Genomic DNA, 15,110 nt, shown 5'->3' on the forward strand with positions numbered 1-15,110 from the left:
TGATCTGGTTCTTTAGATACCTTCATACTACTCAGATGCATATGCTAATACTGCCAATTTCGTAGCTGGGCCCTGGCTGCACATTTTACTGGCACAGAAAAGGAAGAACTTGAAAAATAAGCAGTACATAACATCAAGGGTCCAGCTCAGATCAGGATAAACTTATTTTCTCTCTCAATTTGATTTAGTAAATATAAATTAAATAGTGTAAAAACAATTGAAAGTTGAGATAAAATATGGAAAGGATGAGAATGATTAAAATGTACTGGGCAGATCACTGTCCTGGTCATACAAACTGTACTTCATGCAGGCCAGTAATCCTTATAAGTAATAGAAGATACTTGCTACAACAGACTGTCTTAAAATATACTCCCGACTCTTCACCTTCTATATGTACTAGTACTTACTTCAAACTAGTACTTAGCTACAATAGTACCTACCTACTCTGGAAGACAACAATCCTCATTTAAAAAAAAAAGAAGATCATTATGAAGACCACCCAGCTTTATTAAATGAGTCTTCTAATGCAGCATTTTCTCTTGTCATTTATATTTCTCCTCACCGGAAGAAGAAGAAAGAACTTCTATCCCATGGGATCAGCCCACCTGGCAAATCCTGTCTCACATATCTTCTTCTCCAGTTCTATGACAGAGACAGGTTGTCTTCTCTCAAAGCATGGGATAAGGAGAACGATATTTAGAAATAGTTTCTAATGTGGCATTCTGAAAAATTACAGCCAAGATCACCTCAACTTTTCTTGCAAAATAATTAAGAGCCAGACTGAACATAAACATTGAGGCCTTATTTTATGATGCATTGAATCTTCAAATGAATTTAAAAACATGTAGCAGGTCATTTAGCATGCTGTAACAAAAGTGTAAAAGGTAGTTTATTTGCAATTGCTTCACCTTCAGATACAGCAGGCACCTCTTCAGAAGTTTTGTCTTATTTAAAATAAATACTAAGCAATTTTTGCAATTTTTAACATGAGAAAGAACAATGAACTATGTTATGGCATTTATTTTGTCCATTATCTTCATTTTTTTTTAATACTTATGCAAAAAATCCCCTTAAAATGCCAAATGTGGGAATATTACTGTATACTTCTTGGATAATTGTAATATCGCTTTTAATGAGTAATTATCTAATATGGGTCTACTCTGAAACAATAACTGCTGCTGTAACTTCTTATTTAGCAGATCTGCTCCCTTTCTGTCTTTAAACTATTTAGTGACAAACATACATTACAGTTCTCTGTCTTTATCAGTGAGCTAAAAACCAAGCTCTGATAAATGACAGCAGCAAGTGGTAGGTCTAGATGGACAGCAGTAACTAGGTTAGCATGAGAATCAGCCATACAATAGTAGAGGAAAGGCAACCGAAAATATTAGTAGCATAGCTTGGCTTGAGTGTGCCTCAATAGATAATTCAATCAAAGAGACAGAATCAAGTCACTCAGTGCCACAAGGTAAGTTTTTAAATGGTAGTATGAACAGCAGATAGTCATAAACTACTTTTCTAGCTAAAAAAACCTGAAAGCTGGAATTGTTAATCAGTATAGACGTAACTGTAATGAGGCACAATTTCCACAGAAAGGTATAACTGGTGAAAAAGCTAACAGTAACAGTGGGAGGTAGAAGATTGATCTGACACTGGTTTTATCTATTTATTTCATAACAGATAGCGTAAAGAAAGCAAATCTTCCTAGTTGTTTGTAGTCCTCATTACTCCTTGTTTGGATCATCATTGTGTTATTGTTTCAGGCTGGCTTTATTGCACAACAGAAGTCATAAGAAAATGGCATTATTAAAACCGTTCTCTCCTCAGCACCATGCAGAGTCCTCAATTTAATTTTAACTTTTTTTATTGCAGAATCCTCTTTGGTAGGTTCAGTTGCCAACACATAGCGCATTAAATGCTAACAGTTTCATTTTTTGGATTTTAAAACCTTTTATGATATGGAAAGAAACCAGCTAAGCTCTCACAGCATATTGAGTATGCAGGGCTATAGCCAGGAAATGCTAAATTTAATCTGAGAGAAAATAAATCTCACAATGCTACAAGTTTCCAACTTTTTTTTTTTGAGTAGCAATTCTTAATGCTACCCAAGTCCAGTAAAGACAACCAATACATTAGTATTGCTAATACAATGCTGCTGGGAAGTATGCAAAGAGCTGTCTTTAAAAGTATATCACTATTAAGACAAAAATCAATGGTAATTTAATATAAATGAACTCTTCTAATAACCAGTGATTTTTATACATATGTCTTTTGACTTCTTTGAATATCTTCTTCACATAGGCTTCTAGGAGAACCACATATCTTATTGTTCAGTAGGTTTATTTAGAAATGAAAGTGGATTTTATTTCATAGGCTGTGTCATGGCAATTCAAATAAGACCCAATATGACATGTTTATTTCAAGCAAATGAAAGACAGAGAAGGGGTGTGAAGAGCTGGAAGAAAATACCAGAAGTACATTACCTTAGTTCTTTCTGAAAATCCTTCGATAATCAATGATTTCTCAACTTTCTCAGTATTAACTGCTATTTTCATGAGCCTTAAAGTTTTCTGTAACTGCAAAACAAGTGCTTAAGATCATGGCTTTTTTTTTTTTTTGCATGGTAATGAAGAGTAAGGTTTGTCTTGTTCCTCTTACTAATACTATTTAAACGTTTTAATCAGGTTTGCAAATTAAATGGCCTACAAGAAGGCGTAAGTATAATTTAGAACTTTTAATATTCTACACCCAAGTCTACCTCATTATTCTTAGCCATTACGAATTAGGAAATGAAATGACTGCTTAATTTGAAAAAAATCAGTAATGATTTTCTGTTGCAGCAATGGAAAAGAAAGTTGTTTCACAAAGGAAAGGTGAGACTATCAGATCAAAGGCTCTAGTCGCTTGCAGTAACTTTTTAGGAAACAGGGCCAGTAAAGCATGGCCCTTCCCTGCTCAGCTGCTGAAAAGCAGCAAGTTAAGGACCATGTAGTCTAGGAACTAAATCCAAGCAAATTGTGGTTAGTAGGCCTATGCACCATGAATTTGAGCACTTATCCTCATGCGTATTTGAACATTTTTATATTCTTAGGCTTCACAACACCCTGTGGCAAAGAGTTCCACAAACTAATCATGTGACATACCCAAAACCCTCTACCCTTGTGTATTGTAAACCTGTTACATATACTTAAGTAATAAGTAGCTTCCACTGGCTGTATTAGAAATAGTCAAAGCTATTACTTGGAGATCTCTGACAAGCCTGTTTAAATATGTGTGGATTACTCAGGACATAACAGATTATCTGGTGACTTGATAGTAACTAAATTTTTACTTTAATATAAATTATTCTCCCAAATTAAGACTCATTATTTAAAATAAATTTGGGGTAGCAAAATGAAATCTTATGATAGGCAGACAACTATTATGCATTTGTAAAGTTTAATAATTAGTTTAAAATTGAATTTGTGTATTAAAGATACAAAATATAAAATAGTTGCTTTGCAATTTAGCACTTTGATGTTTCATTGAACGGAACAAATAATAACATAGAGCTAAGAAATACAACACTGACCTTTTTCGAAAAAGCTGTTGACAGGTGTTATGCAAGTACACATTTTTATATGATAGCATAACTAAAAACTGTACCACTGTATTTCACCAAGGGTCTAATTTAAGGCTATACAGGAAAACTTTTTCTTTTCTTAACTGAACATTTAATGTGCAACTCAAATAGTGTTCTTTTAAATATTTTTTTTTTTAATAATTCCTTAGATTGATCAAAGACCAAACCAAGAAAGAAATCCTATTATGGGACACCATAATGAATTCAATATAATCATCAGCAGGGTCGCCATCTTAAAAGCTAAAGCATGAGAACTCTACCTCGTGAGAGACGGGGAGTAACCAGCAGTGGCAGCAGGCTGCCATCGTCCAGACAGACAGGCAGTGCAGGTGAACTATCATGACAGACTGCCTGGGGCATCAAGCACATGTCATGCAAACCCCAGAAACCTCAGGCTCCTCTCCATTTTTCTAGAGATATAGCTCTAGCCTGATCCTGCCAGCATCTTAACAACAACTTTTCCTACTTGCTCTCCATCTCTGTTCCTTGCTCCAGTCTTCTTCACAGAATCACCAAATCACAGAATCATCTAGGTTGGAAAGGACCTTGAAGATCATCTAGTCCAACCATTAACCTAACACTGACAGTTCCCAACTACACCATATCCCTAAGTGCTATGTCGACCTGCCTCTTGAACACCTCCAGGGATGGGGACTCCACCACCTCCCTGGGCAGCCCATTCCAACGCCCAACAACCCCTTCTGTAAAGAAATGCTTCCTAATATCTAGTCTAAACCTTCCCTGGCGCAACTTGAGGCCATTACCTCTTGTCCTATTGCTTATTACTTGGTTCAAGAGACTCATCCCCAGTTCTCTGAAACCTCCTTTCAGGTAGTTGTAGAGGGCGATGAGATGAGGTCTCCCCTCAGCCTCCTCTTCTCCAGACTAAACAACCCCAGTTCCCTCAGCCGCTCCTCGTACGACATGTGCTCCAGACCCTGCACCAGCTTCGTTGCCCTTCTCTGGACACGCTCGAGTCATTCAATGTCCTTTTTGGAGTGAGGGGCCCAAAACTGAACACAGTAATTGAGGTGCAGCCTCACCAGTGCCGAGTACAGGGGCAAGATCCCTTCCCTGTCCCTGCTGGCCACGCTATTTCTGATACAAGTCAGGATGCCATTGGCCTTCTTGGCCACCTGGGCACACTGCTGGCTCATGTTCAGCCGGCTGTCAATCAAGACCCCTAGGTCCCTCTCTGACTGGCAGCTCTCCAGCCACTCCTCCCCAAGCCTGTAGTGCTGCTGGGTGTTGTTGTGGCCCAAGTGCAGCACCCGGCATTTGGCCTTATTGAAACTCATACAGTTGGCCTCAGCCCATCGCTCCAGCCTGTCCAGATCCCTCTGCAGAGCCTCCCTACCCTTGAGCAGATCAACACTTCCACCCAAACTTGGTGTCATCTGCAAACTTACTGAGGGTGCACTCGATCCCCTCGTCTAGATCATCAATAAAGATGTTAAACAGGAGTGGCCCCAAAACCCAGTCCCGGGGGACACCACTCATGACCGGCCGCCAACTGGATTTAACTCTGTTCACCACCACTCTCTAGGCCCGGCCATCCAGCCAGTTTTTTACCCAGCAAAGCGTGCGATCATCCGAGCCTTGAGCAGCCAGTTTTGCCAGGAGAATGCTGTGGGAAATGCTTCTTGCACAACTATAGATTATCCCAAATCTCATGTCTCACTGTCTGAGGGAGTTGATGGTTCAGCAGCCCTGAAATTCATTGCTGCTCTTCTCCAGGAGATTTTTCTCCACTGCTTCTTCATGCCTCTTCACCCATTTCTCACTTATGTTCTTCCTTGTCCTAAATTCCCCTTCCCAATCCAAGTTTTCTTACCCAGTAAATACCAGTCTTCCCTTCTTGTGATTTCCATTCTCACACAACGAGTGACAAGTTCTCCCCCACTTTCACACCCAATCTCACCATAATTCCTTGCCAAACACACCCCACCCAATTCCTCCACTCTTCAATGTTAAAATCTGACAGGACTGGGCATTCAGAGCACAGAACAGAATCACTCCTGATTATGTTTCTGTGTCAGAAAGGGCTGGAAGAAATAAGTAGAGAGAAAAACGAGCTCTGGAATATAATGCTGTGCTGAATCATACCGGCTTTTTTAAACAATCTAGTCAGTATTCCAAAATTGTGAGAAGCTTTGATATACCTTAAGGAGTTCCACTGCAAAAAAAAAAAAAAAATTAAATACATTTTGGAGGATAAATGAACTGCAGTTGTTCCAAAGACTTACGTTGGCATTGAGATAGATTTTCACAAACGCAGTAATATTACTATGTGGATTTAACTTCATCAGGTAGCACACTTCAACATCCTGAAGATATGTATGGAATATTACGGTATTTAAAATATAATATAACCACAATTTTTAACATAGAATGGAACAGAATAGAACATGAACTAAGCCATGTAATTCTCCCTCTATCCCTTAAATGACCAAGCTGCTATGGTTAAAACTAAATGCAGTTTAATCTGATAATAATAGTGGTTAATTAAAATTACTTTAAAAATAATACATATAATTTACACTAAATTTTAAAGCAAACCAAACATATAATCTTTGCTATCCCTAGATAAACAAACCCACTCCAGACAAAAGCTGAGCATGAAAATATTAACTTGAACAATTGATTTGAAGAGGAAGAATAAATAAAATGCATTATCAGTCTCACCATATTACTACATATAATTTATTCTCTTTAGGGCATAGATCACGCTGAGTTTGGGTTAGGCATAGTGATATGATTGTTAAGAGCTCACAATTACCTGTCATATTCATGTAACTACATCAGTGTACTTCTGCATATCTTTTATTCACTCACAGAGTAACATCGGGTCAAAAACATGGTGTAAAATTCACCACTTGAAAGTTCTACCTACAGTATTTGAAGATCTTTTTCACCTGGGAAACATGAGTTTCAGTTCTGTTCCCACACAAAAACTAACAGGAAATGCAGCTAACTCCTTTCAGCAAATATACACTTTTAAAACATGCAGAATATTTTGTCAGTGGATGGTCTAAGTCAACAATAAAGATCCCAAAAGAACAGTTTTCAGGACTCATTACTAAAATCTGCAGTTCTTTTTTCCTATTGTTGTGCTTCATAAAACCATCGTCAGAAAACTGTTATTGATAGTTTTATTGAACACAAACCATAATATTAGTTGTAATGGTTTAATACTGAAAAGTCAAATCTGTGTATCAATACGAATTTAAAGGTGCTTCCATAAAACATCCTCAATTCAACTAACAAGTTTACGTAAGTAAACAACAAACAATTTAGGAATGTTACTTTCAATACAGAGAAAAAATCCCCTGAGACTTCAACTTAATGGTTCTCCTTTTTCTCCCTTCCAATCTCCAGCACCTCCTCCTCATCCAGAATATGTAATTTTGCAAAGATGCATGTAAAAAAAAATCAAACATGCTTTTCACAGCAAAACAGATAACTCAGCTTTTTCATGCATGAATCTTTAATATCTAGCCAGAGTTAAATGTTAAAGTGAATTTTTTATCAGCTGAAGTACAGAAGTTTGATGTTACCATTTTCTGAAGTTAAAAAGGAAGTAAAAACTCAATATGGTTGTTCTTTATTTTTATGGATCTTTTGCTGATGTTATTTGTTAAAGACAGAAGGGATGAACATCTAAAAGCTACAGGATTTTTAGCCTATAATTTCAGTATTTCTGGAAATAGGAAGGCAGACATCTGCTAAAGAGTAAATTCTAACTACTCTCAGCTGTATTAGTAATGAATGTTCCACAAAAAGACTAAAACAAAAAATTACTTTTTTTCTTCCTACTATCATCGAAAATTTGGTTGGAATGCATCTCTGTAGGTCATCTCATCCAATCTCATGCTTGAAGCAGGATTATTGCCAACACTAGATCAGATCAGCCATGATTTTATGTAGCCACCTCTTAAATACCTCAAAGTGTGGATATTTCACAATGATTCTAAGCAACCTGCTCCAGCACTACTCCACCCACCTGGTGTCTTTTTTTTTTTCTTCTCAAACTGAAATCAGAACATCCAAAGCCAACACTTGCAGCCATTGGTCCCTCTCTACTGAGAAGAGTTTCATCATCTTTGCTACTGAGTACTTAATAGGGTGCTCTTAGATTGCCCCTTATCTCTTCTTCACAACATTAAACAAGCCCCAGTTCCCTCAACGTTCCTCTAACCTTCATGTGATTTAGGACTCTGAGAATCTGTTGGACCCTCTCCTGTTTTAGCACAACCCTCTTGAAGTTGAAGAACAGGAATTGGTCAAGTCTTCTAGAACATAACTCACCTTTTTCTGCTGGCCACACTTCTCCTAATATAGCCTAATATGCTGATTACCTGACCGGCAATGGGAGTGCACTCCTGGATCCATGTTCAGCCTGGCATCTGCTGTAACCTCCAGGTCATTTTCAATGAAGCTGCAATTCAGATGTTTGTTTCATGGCCCATAAAAGTGTGTGCAGCTGTTTCCACCCGAGGTGCAGACTTCTTACTGAACTTTAGGAGGTTTCTCCTGGCCAAGTCCTTGAGTATATCAAGATCCCTCTGGAATATAGCTCTGCCATTTGTCACGTTAACCACTCCCCCTTAATTTATTATCCGCTGCAAATTTGCTGAGGGTGCATGCTGTGTCATGATCTAGGTCATCGATGAAGGTATTCGCTGACACCCAAAGTATCCTGAGCTACTCTGCTCATCCCTGACCATCTGACAGATGTTAAGTGATGATCGTTACCCTTTGAGCCTACTGGTTCAGTCAGTTCCCAACCCAGTCTCTTCTTGTAGTTCATTCTTCCTCAGCTTTCAAGTGAGAGTGCTGTGGGAGACTGTGTCAAAAGCCTTACCAAAGTCTGCCGTTGCATAAAAATTAGCATAGCCATGATGGGAGAAGATTAATGAGCAAGGTGATAGCATATAATCTCGGAGATACCCAAAAGGCTATCCAGAAGGTTTCCAAACCTTTATAAATCATATCTTCTTTCCAGCTACGGATTAGTTGTACGTGTTTATCCAACACTTCCTCATGTTTGAATGAGAGGCTGCTGGAGGAGTTTTAAAGGGTGCTCCCCGTGTTACAGCTTCTCCTACCCACAGAAAAGGTGTGAGAAATACCTTTGCAGCCACTCCCCAGGGCAAGTAGTGGAGAAGAGGAATCACCATGTGCCCCCCAGCAGATCCCAGACGCACATCTGTGGGAGTTATGGCGTGGGTCAGGTATGTCTTTTGGAGTCAGCTGTGTTTTCACCTAGCAAAGAGGCATTTCTGCTCAAGGCAGCATCTGTGCTGTGGCACTGGTTGGTACAGGGCAGCCACTGCTCTCCCCTCATCCAGACAGCTAGTCATTTCATAAGTAAAGGCAACCAGGCTGGACAAGCACGCGATTTGCTTTTGGTGAATCTGTTCTGACTATTCCAATTACCCTCTGGTCCCTTAAATGCCGGGCAAAGATGATGTTGAGTACTTCAGTCTGAGTACTTCCGTCATTACTTTGTCTTCCCTCCCATTCATCAGTTTTTCCCTTCATCAAATTTTATCTTCATTTTTGAAAGTAGCACACCCACAGAATCAATTTTTGTTTTCCTTTATGACCCTTGTAAGTCTTAGCTCAAATCAATCAGCTTTCTGATTTTGCCATTAAGCAGTCAAGCAATGCTTGTTCTACACCTTGCATTTTAGGTCATCAGAAAGCATTTTGCTCAGCCAAGAAGGTTGAATCCCCCTCCTTCCCACTCAACACAGTGGTTCATTCCTGAGTTCTCAATAAGTTTCATTTAGAAATCGTCCATCTTTCAGGGACCCTATGTTTCAGTGGCAGCATCCCAAGAGATTTTGCTTAGTGATTCTCCAAAAAGGCTGAAATCTGCTCTTCTGAAGTCTACAGTCATAACTTGCTGACTATCTTTCCAGACTTCCTTTGAATCATGAACTGAACCAACTCATGGTCACTCTGATCTCAGCTGTTATTTATCACCACCTTTGCCACTAGTTCCTCCCTTTACATAAGCAGCAGGTCAAGCAGAGAATTATTCCTGTTTCTCCCCTCTAGCAGCATTAGGAAATAGTCAGAAACACAATCAAGGAATCTCTTGCATTGCCTGCACAACACTTTAATCTTACTAGAAACTACAACAAATAAGGACTTGCTGAATGATGATGACTGTATTGAGAATTACTTGGCATATAGCTTTTATCCACTCTTGATTCCACATTCTACTAACCTGAAATTGTGTTATTTTCCTTAAATTTTAAAATTCTTTATAAAAAATAATCTTTATAAAAAATACAAGAAGACAAAGCTTCCGTCCTGAGTGAATTTAAAATGAATCCAACAAAACAAAGTAAATTATGCCCACCACTGACAACATTTTAGACCAATAATACACACAACTTACAAAAGCTCAGAAATTAAAAGACAACATCCCATTGTCACGGTGTCCTTGCCCATGGCAGGGGGGTTGGAACTAGATGATCTTTAACGTTCCATTCAACTCAAACCATTCTATGATTCTATAATCCAGCTTCATTAAAACTTGTGGCAGAAGATGATTTGTTACTTTTCTATCCCTTGTGCTTGGATTAAATTTTTTTCTCCCCATAGTTTTATTGAGTAAAAGTTGTACTGAATTTTTTTCAGATGCAGATTCACTATCAGACCAAAAAATAAAAGTTTTTATCAGCAGAAACATTTCTTTTTGTTCGGCAAAACACAAGTATTTAGGTAAAAAAGCCTTAAAACTGGAACAAAAAATGAAAAACAAAAAAAAAAAGCAAGAGAAAGTGGGCAAATCAAGTTGAATGTTCAACCATTTAAGCTTTACCGATAGATTCGTTATGGCAAGTAAGTTAAAAGAAAGTTTGTCACTCAAATCACACATACAAAAAATTATGAAATTGCAAAAGCCTCTTATAGTGGAGAAGTTACTGGCACAAATGAAAAACTGCCAGAAGTATTGCCATATTATGACTGCACAGGTAATAAATTTCCTTATGTGATCACCATATAAATTAGCCCTGAAAACCTATTACAGCAAGAACCAGGTAGTTTTAATGGATAGCACTGCAGTAGTTGGCAATCATCTTAATTATAAAAAATTATGTGAGGAAACCTAATTATAAATGCTGCAATCAAGGGATCTATAGGTTTCACTAAAATTATCAATATGATAATTAACTTTCCGAAAGTCTTTCTGAACTGGTCTTTCTTTTAAGTCTTTCTAAACTGGTCAGCAACGAAGACTTTCCAATTACCTTCTTATTTTAATGGCAGACTCATCAACAAATCCTATGGCATTGCACAGTAAAGTGCACATTCACTATTCTCAGTTTATAGTTGTGAAATTTTCTGTGAGAATTAACTGTGGCATTTTCAATAGTCCCACTTGAATCAATAGGCAATAATTAGCTACATGGACATTTGAAAAAAAAAAAAACAAACAGGCTCAGCATTGTTCAAGGGTTCAATGGTTTGGTTTCGAAGGTCAGAGCTTCTTAGTCATTGCAGTAAGAGGAGAAGCTCTTGTTTGGGTGTCTTTCAGATAGTGCTGTATGATGTATGTCCAGTGAGGAAATGCAATGGCAAGAAGTGCCATTTTTCTTATGATTTATGACATTTAATCTTTGTGCTTTTGTATCCTGTGTATCAGTGTAGCACATAAGCTATGATTATTAATATAATTAAGTCCGTAATAGCCTCTTTCTTTTCAATAGGTCAAAGTAAATACTTGTTTATAACTACTAGATTTTCATCTCATTTGCTCTGATCCATTCAGAGTCTGCTCCTATTACTTGACACCTTTACTTCTGCCAGTGCCACACCTTCCACAGGTCATGCTTGGTAGAGTCAGCCTCTCATGTCAATACTTTCAATGCCATAGAAGACTTTGGATATCAGCCCTTCCTTAGACAACACACTAATCTGGAAATCCAGATAGAAGATGAACACAGGAGAGGAATATTTCAGAGAATATATACGGCTTCTCTTTTTTTACCCCAGATAATACAAAATGGACATTGGTGTGAATACCTCAGTCAATGATCAGGCTGTATTAGCATTTGGTTTTACTGTCTGCAGCTAAACCAGCAAAATTCACTTGTTTAAAACAAACTAAAAATATCAGGATAGGAATACATCCTTCTTCCTAAAAAGATCAAAAAGACATACTAATTAATTTAAATATATATCCTGCAGGGTTCTTTGAGCAAGTATGCTTTCTACTGGGTATCTACTGAACTAATGGACTAGGACTGTCATTGCCTTCTCTTCTATAACTACTTTTTCTTTTTTTTCCTTTTTTTTTTTTTTTTCCTGTAGAAGTAATTAGGAAGTTAAAATCAGCTACATGTAACACAAAGAAACACAGGACTGTCTAAATATACTTCTTCATTACCTTACAGGTCTTCTAACTGTTTAAATGGTCTTTTAATTCTCATGGCAGGTTTTCTCCTTTTTTTAGGGTTACTTCCTTCACTTCCTGTGACTTCTTGGTCTCCTTAGCTATTATCTACTTTTAAGGTTGCATTTTTTTTGCTGTTTTTACATTTTGCCAACTCTGTCTCATAATAATGGCGTTGACATCTCATTACAGAAGGAGAGAATTCAGCACTACAAGCTTATTGACAAAGCCTTCATCATTGTAACCCAGATACTATATTGGTATTCTTCATATACACAGGCATTTTAGAAATTATGAGGTCAGTACTAGCCCAGGTAAAGCCGTGATGCATAATTTAATGAAATCAATGTTTTACCTATTAATTAGAAAATGTAACTTCTTGGAACTCTCTGGAGAAAATTCATCCTAATTGAATGTCTCGTAAGTTGAAGGAAAGCAATGTCAGCTTTGCATTCTCAACCAAAACAAAGGAGAAATTCTTCTAGCCAAGACAGGGAAGCAAGGTGTGGTTTCCACCATTTATGTCCTGAGTAAACACTGTATCATGATTTAGTTACTCTGAATCTGTCTGATCCAACAAGTTAAGCAGCTTGAGATCATAATCATATGCAACAAGAAAAATTAAATGCAAATTAGCAAGTTATGAAGTTGATGAATATGTAAGTGGATGAGATTCTTTGGCTTGAGATACACAGTAGGTCAGGTTACATGATCAGAACAGCCTCCTACTAGCTTTAAACATAAGGAATTTATAAATACTCAAGCACAGAAAGAAAATAATTTCTCATTTTCTGTGGCACTAGACATTATAATGAGGGCTCATTTTACAAACTTAACAACTGTTGTCTTCTAAGTGAATGATAGTGCTGTTCAAACAAAAAAATAAATACACACTGTCTCATCAGTGACATTCAGCGTTGATCTAACACAAGGCGTAAAAGAATCCTCCCAGCATTTTCCTATGTGTCTTTTTTACTTGGAAATCAACTATATAGATACAATTCTGCTACTATGCTTCCATATAGTAGTCACAATTCTTTTGGGATTATTAAAAAAAAAAAGGTAAGAAGCAATTTCCAGGGTCTTTTTGCTGATAATCACATCAGAGAAGGCCTTTTATAAAGGTATCAAGTGCCACTGCATAAACAGTTTCCTTTTAACCTCTATGCTCTCACAGAGAACTGTTTCGTATTATGATTGCTCTAATGGTAAGAAACTTTTTTCAGTTTCCCTCTTATATTTATTTGCAGTCAGTTCATAAATTTTTTTTCTTTTCCCATGGTGTTTTCTCTCTGTAACATTTATCTTTCAATGTGTGTACAAAGAGCAATTACAGGCTATTTTAGCCCAGCTTTCACTAAACTATGTAAGATCACTAGACAAGCTGGACCTTTCAGAACATACTGTCACGGACAGGTACAAATGCACATACAGACCCTCCACCCATACATGCAGTGAGCCAGGTGAGTCACTGATCCTGAGATCTAGCTGTGTTAAGAAGGAGAAAATTTATTCAGTGCCATCATTGCTCAAGTGCAGCCACGTTGTTTAGGAACCAGTGCAGGACTGCACCCAGACAACATGGACCTCAGGTCAACATTCATTCGTATGATCTTTCTCTTAGATGTCTTCATACCTGTAACAGTTTCAATTCATCTTCCCTTGAACATGGGTCAAAAGAACCATATGCCGTATTCTATTTGAGGTGTACTGAATGCTTTAGCTATGTCCTTTGCAACTGTCATGAAAGGTAACAAATAAAGAGAAGCATCTGACCTGGTGTAGTCGTCCTCCACAAGCATGTGCTTTGGAATGGGTGAGTATCTTCCCGGTGAGATAGGGGCCAGGGATGCCTTGTACTCTAAAGTGCCATTGTTTCCAGAAGAGAGTATATGATTTTCCATTGGTGGAGAATAAGCTGATGGTAAGAATAAGCATTTCTTGTTAGCCACTTTCATGTTTGATTAGATGTAACAAGAGTAGCATTTTTTAGTTAAGTATCAAGAATGTGCTCATTGTTGTAAATAACATCAAAACAGACAGTCCATGCCTGAGAAAGCTTAAAATGTAACAAGAAAGGACAAACAGCTGGAATTTTCCTGAAAGGTTAATAATAATAATAATAATGACGATGATGATGATGATGATGATGATGGCTCATTTGCAGGGATTGACTCTTTAGAGGGGGTCTGAAGAAGAAAGGATAGTTTGGGAGACAGGAAATGTTTTCTTCAATTAGGACTGACTTGAAGAAGGAAATGTAAATAGGAGAGGATGAAATTAGAAGCGCTCTCCTCTTCTTGGCTCCAATATACAGCAATGGGAGTAATATAGTAAGAGCTCAATGCAGGATAAGAGCAGGAATTTTATGTATGGCAAGAATTATATATGGTGAAGATTTAAAGCTGTGATCTACTAAAGGTGCCAAAATTCCCAAGATAATAGAAATTTCATTACCAACATACATGGTATATATAGATCACAGTAAATCTGTATATTTAAAATACAAAGTGGATACAAATCTCATATATTAATGATTAATAATTAAAATTATAGGATATTCTATATTGGGTCTGTGGGTTTTGTTGTTTGCTTGCTTTTTGCTATTCTGAAGCTACTGGGGATATTTATGACTGGAGAGATGTAATAACAGTTGTATTCAATCTTTAGTTAATGTAATTAGAAAAGGAAATGATAAATAGGAAAAACAATGATACATGCTTCTGCAATGAGCTATGATTAATTTTCCCATGAGAAGGCAGCAGCTAAACTTTCCAGTATTAGTTTTAGTCTTTCTTTCAGATGGTGAGATACAGAATGTTTCAAGCAAAATATCTCTACAGGGAAAGGCCATTACCCGTTCTGAAATACTCTGAATGTGTAGGTATAATGAAATGTTCCCTAAGGATAAATGAATCTGTATGCACCAACAGCCTCGGATGGGCTACTGCAAATCTTTTCAACCTTTACTCTCCCTCTGGAATTACTTCTGTCTTCTCATATGCTGCTGATCTATAATCTGACATAATAAAACACACTATTTTAGAACTCCCAAATTATTATTTTGGAAAGTAT

At 37.4% G+C, this 15,110-nt stretch overlaps 1 protein-coding gene across 29 annotated transcripts in view; it reads right to left on the reverse strand.

The window, feature by feature from the left end:
* Positions 1-15,110, reverse strand: part of DLG2 (discs large MAGUK scaffold protein 2) — a 1,055,297-nt gene that overhangs the window by 278,098 nt on the left and 762,089 nt on the right. For all 29 annotated transcript variants that reach the window (XM_074860344.1, XM_074860343.1, XM_074860342.1 and 26 more), the window contains one exon: positions 13,812-13,953. In XM_074860344.1, coding sequence (XP_074716445.1) covers positions 13,812-13,953 — 142 coding nt within the window. The remainder of the gene's footprint in view (positions 1-13,811; positions 13,954-15,110) is intronic.

The sequence above is a fragment of the Strix uralensis genome, chromosome 2 (genome assembly GCF_047716275.1).
Source record: "Strix uralensis isolate ZFMK-TIS-50842 chromosome 2, bStrUra1, whole genome shotgun sequence".
NCBI lineage: Eukaryota > Metazoa > Chordata > Aves > Strigiformes > Strigidae > Strix > Strix uralensis.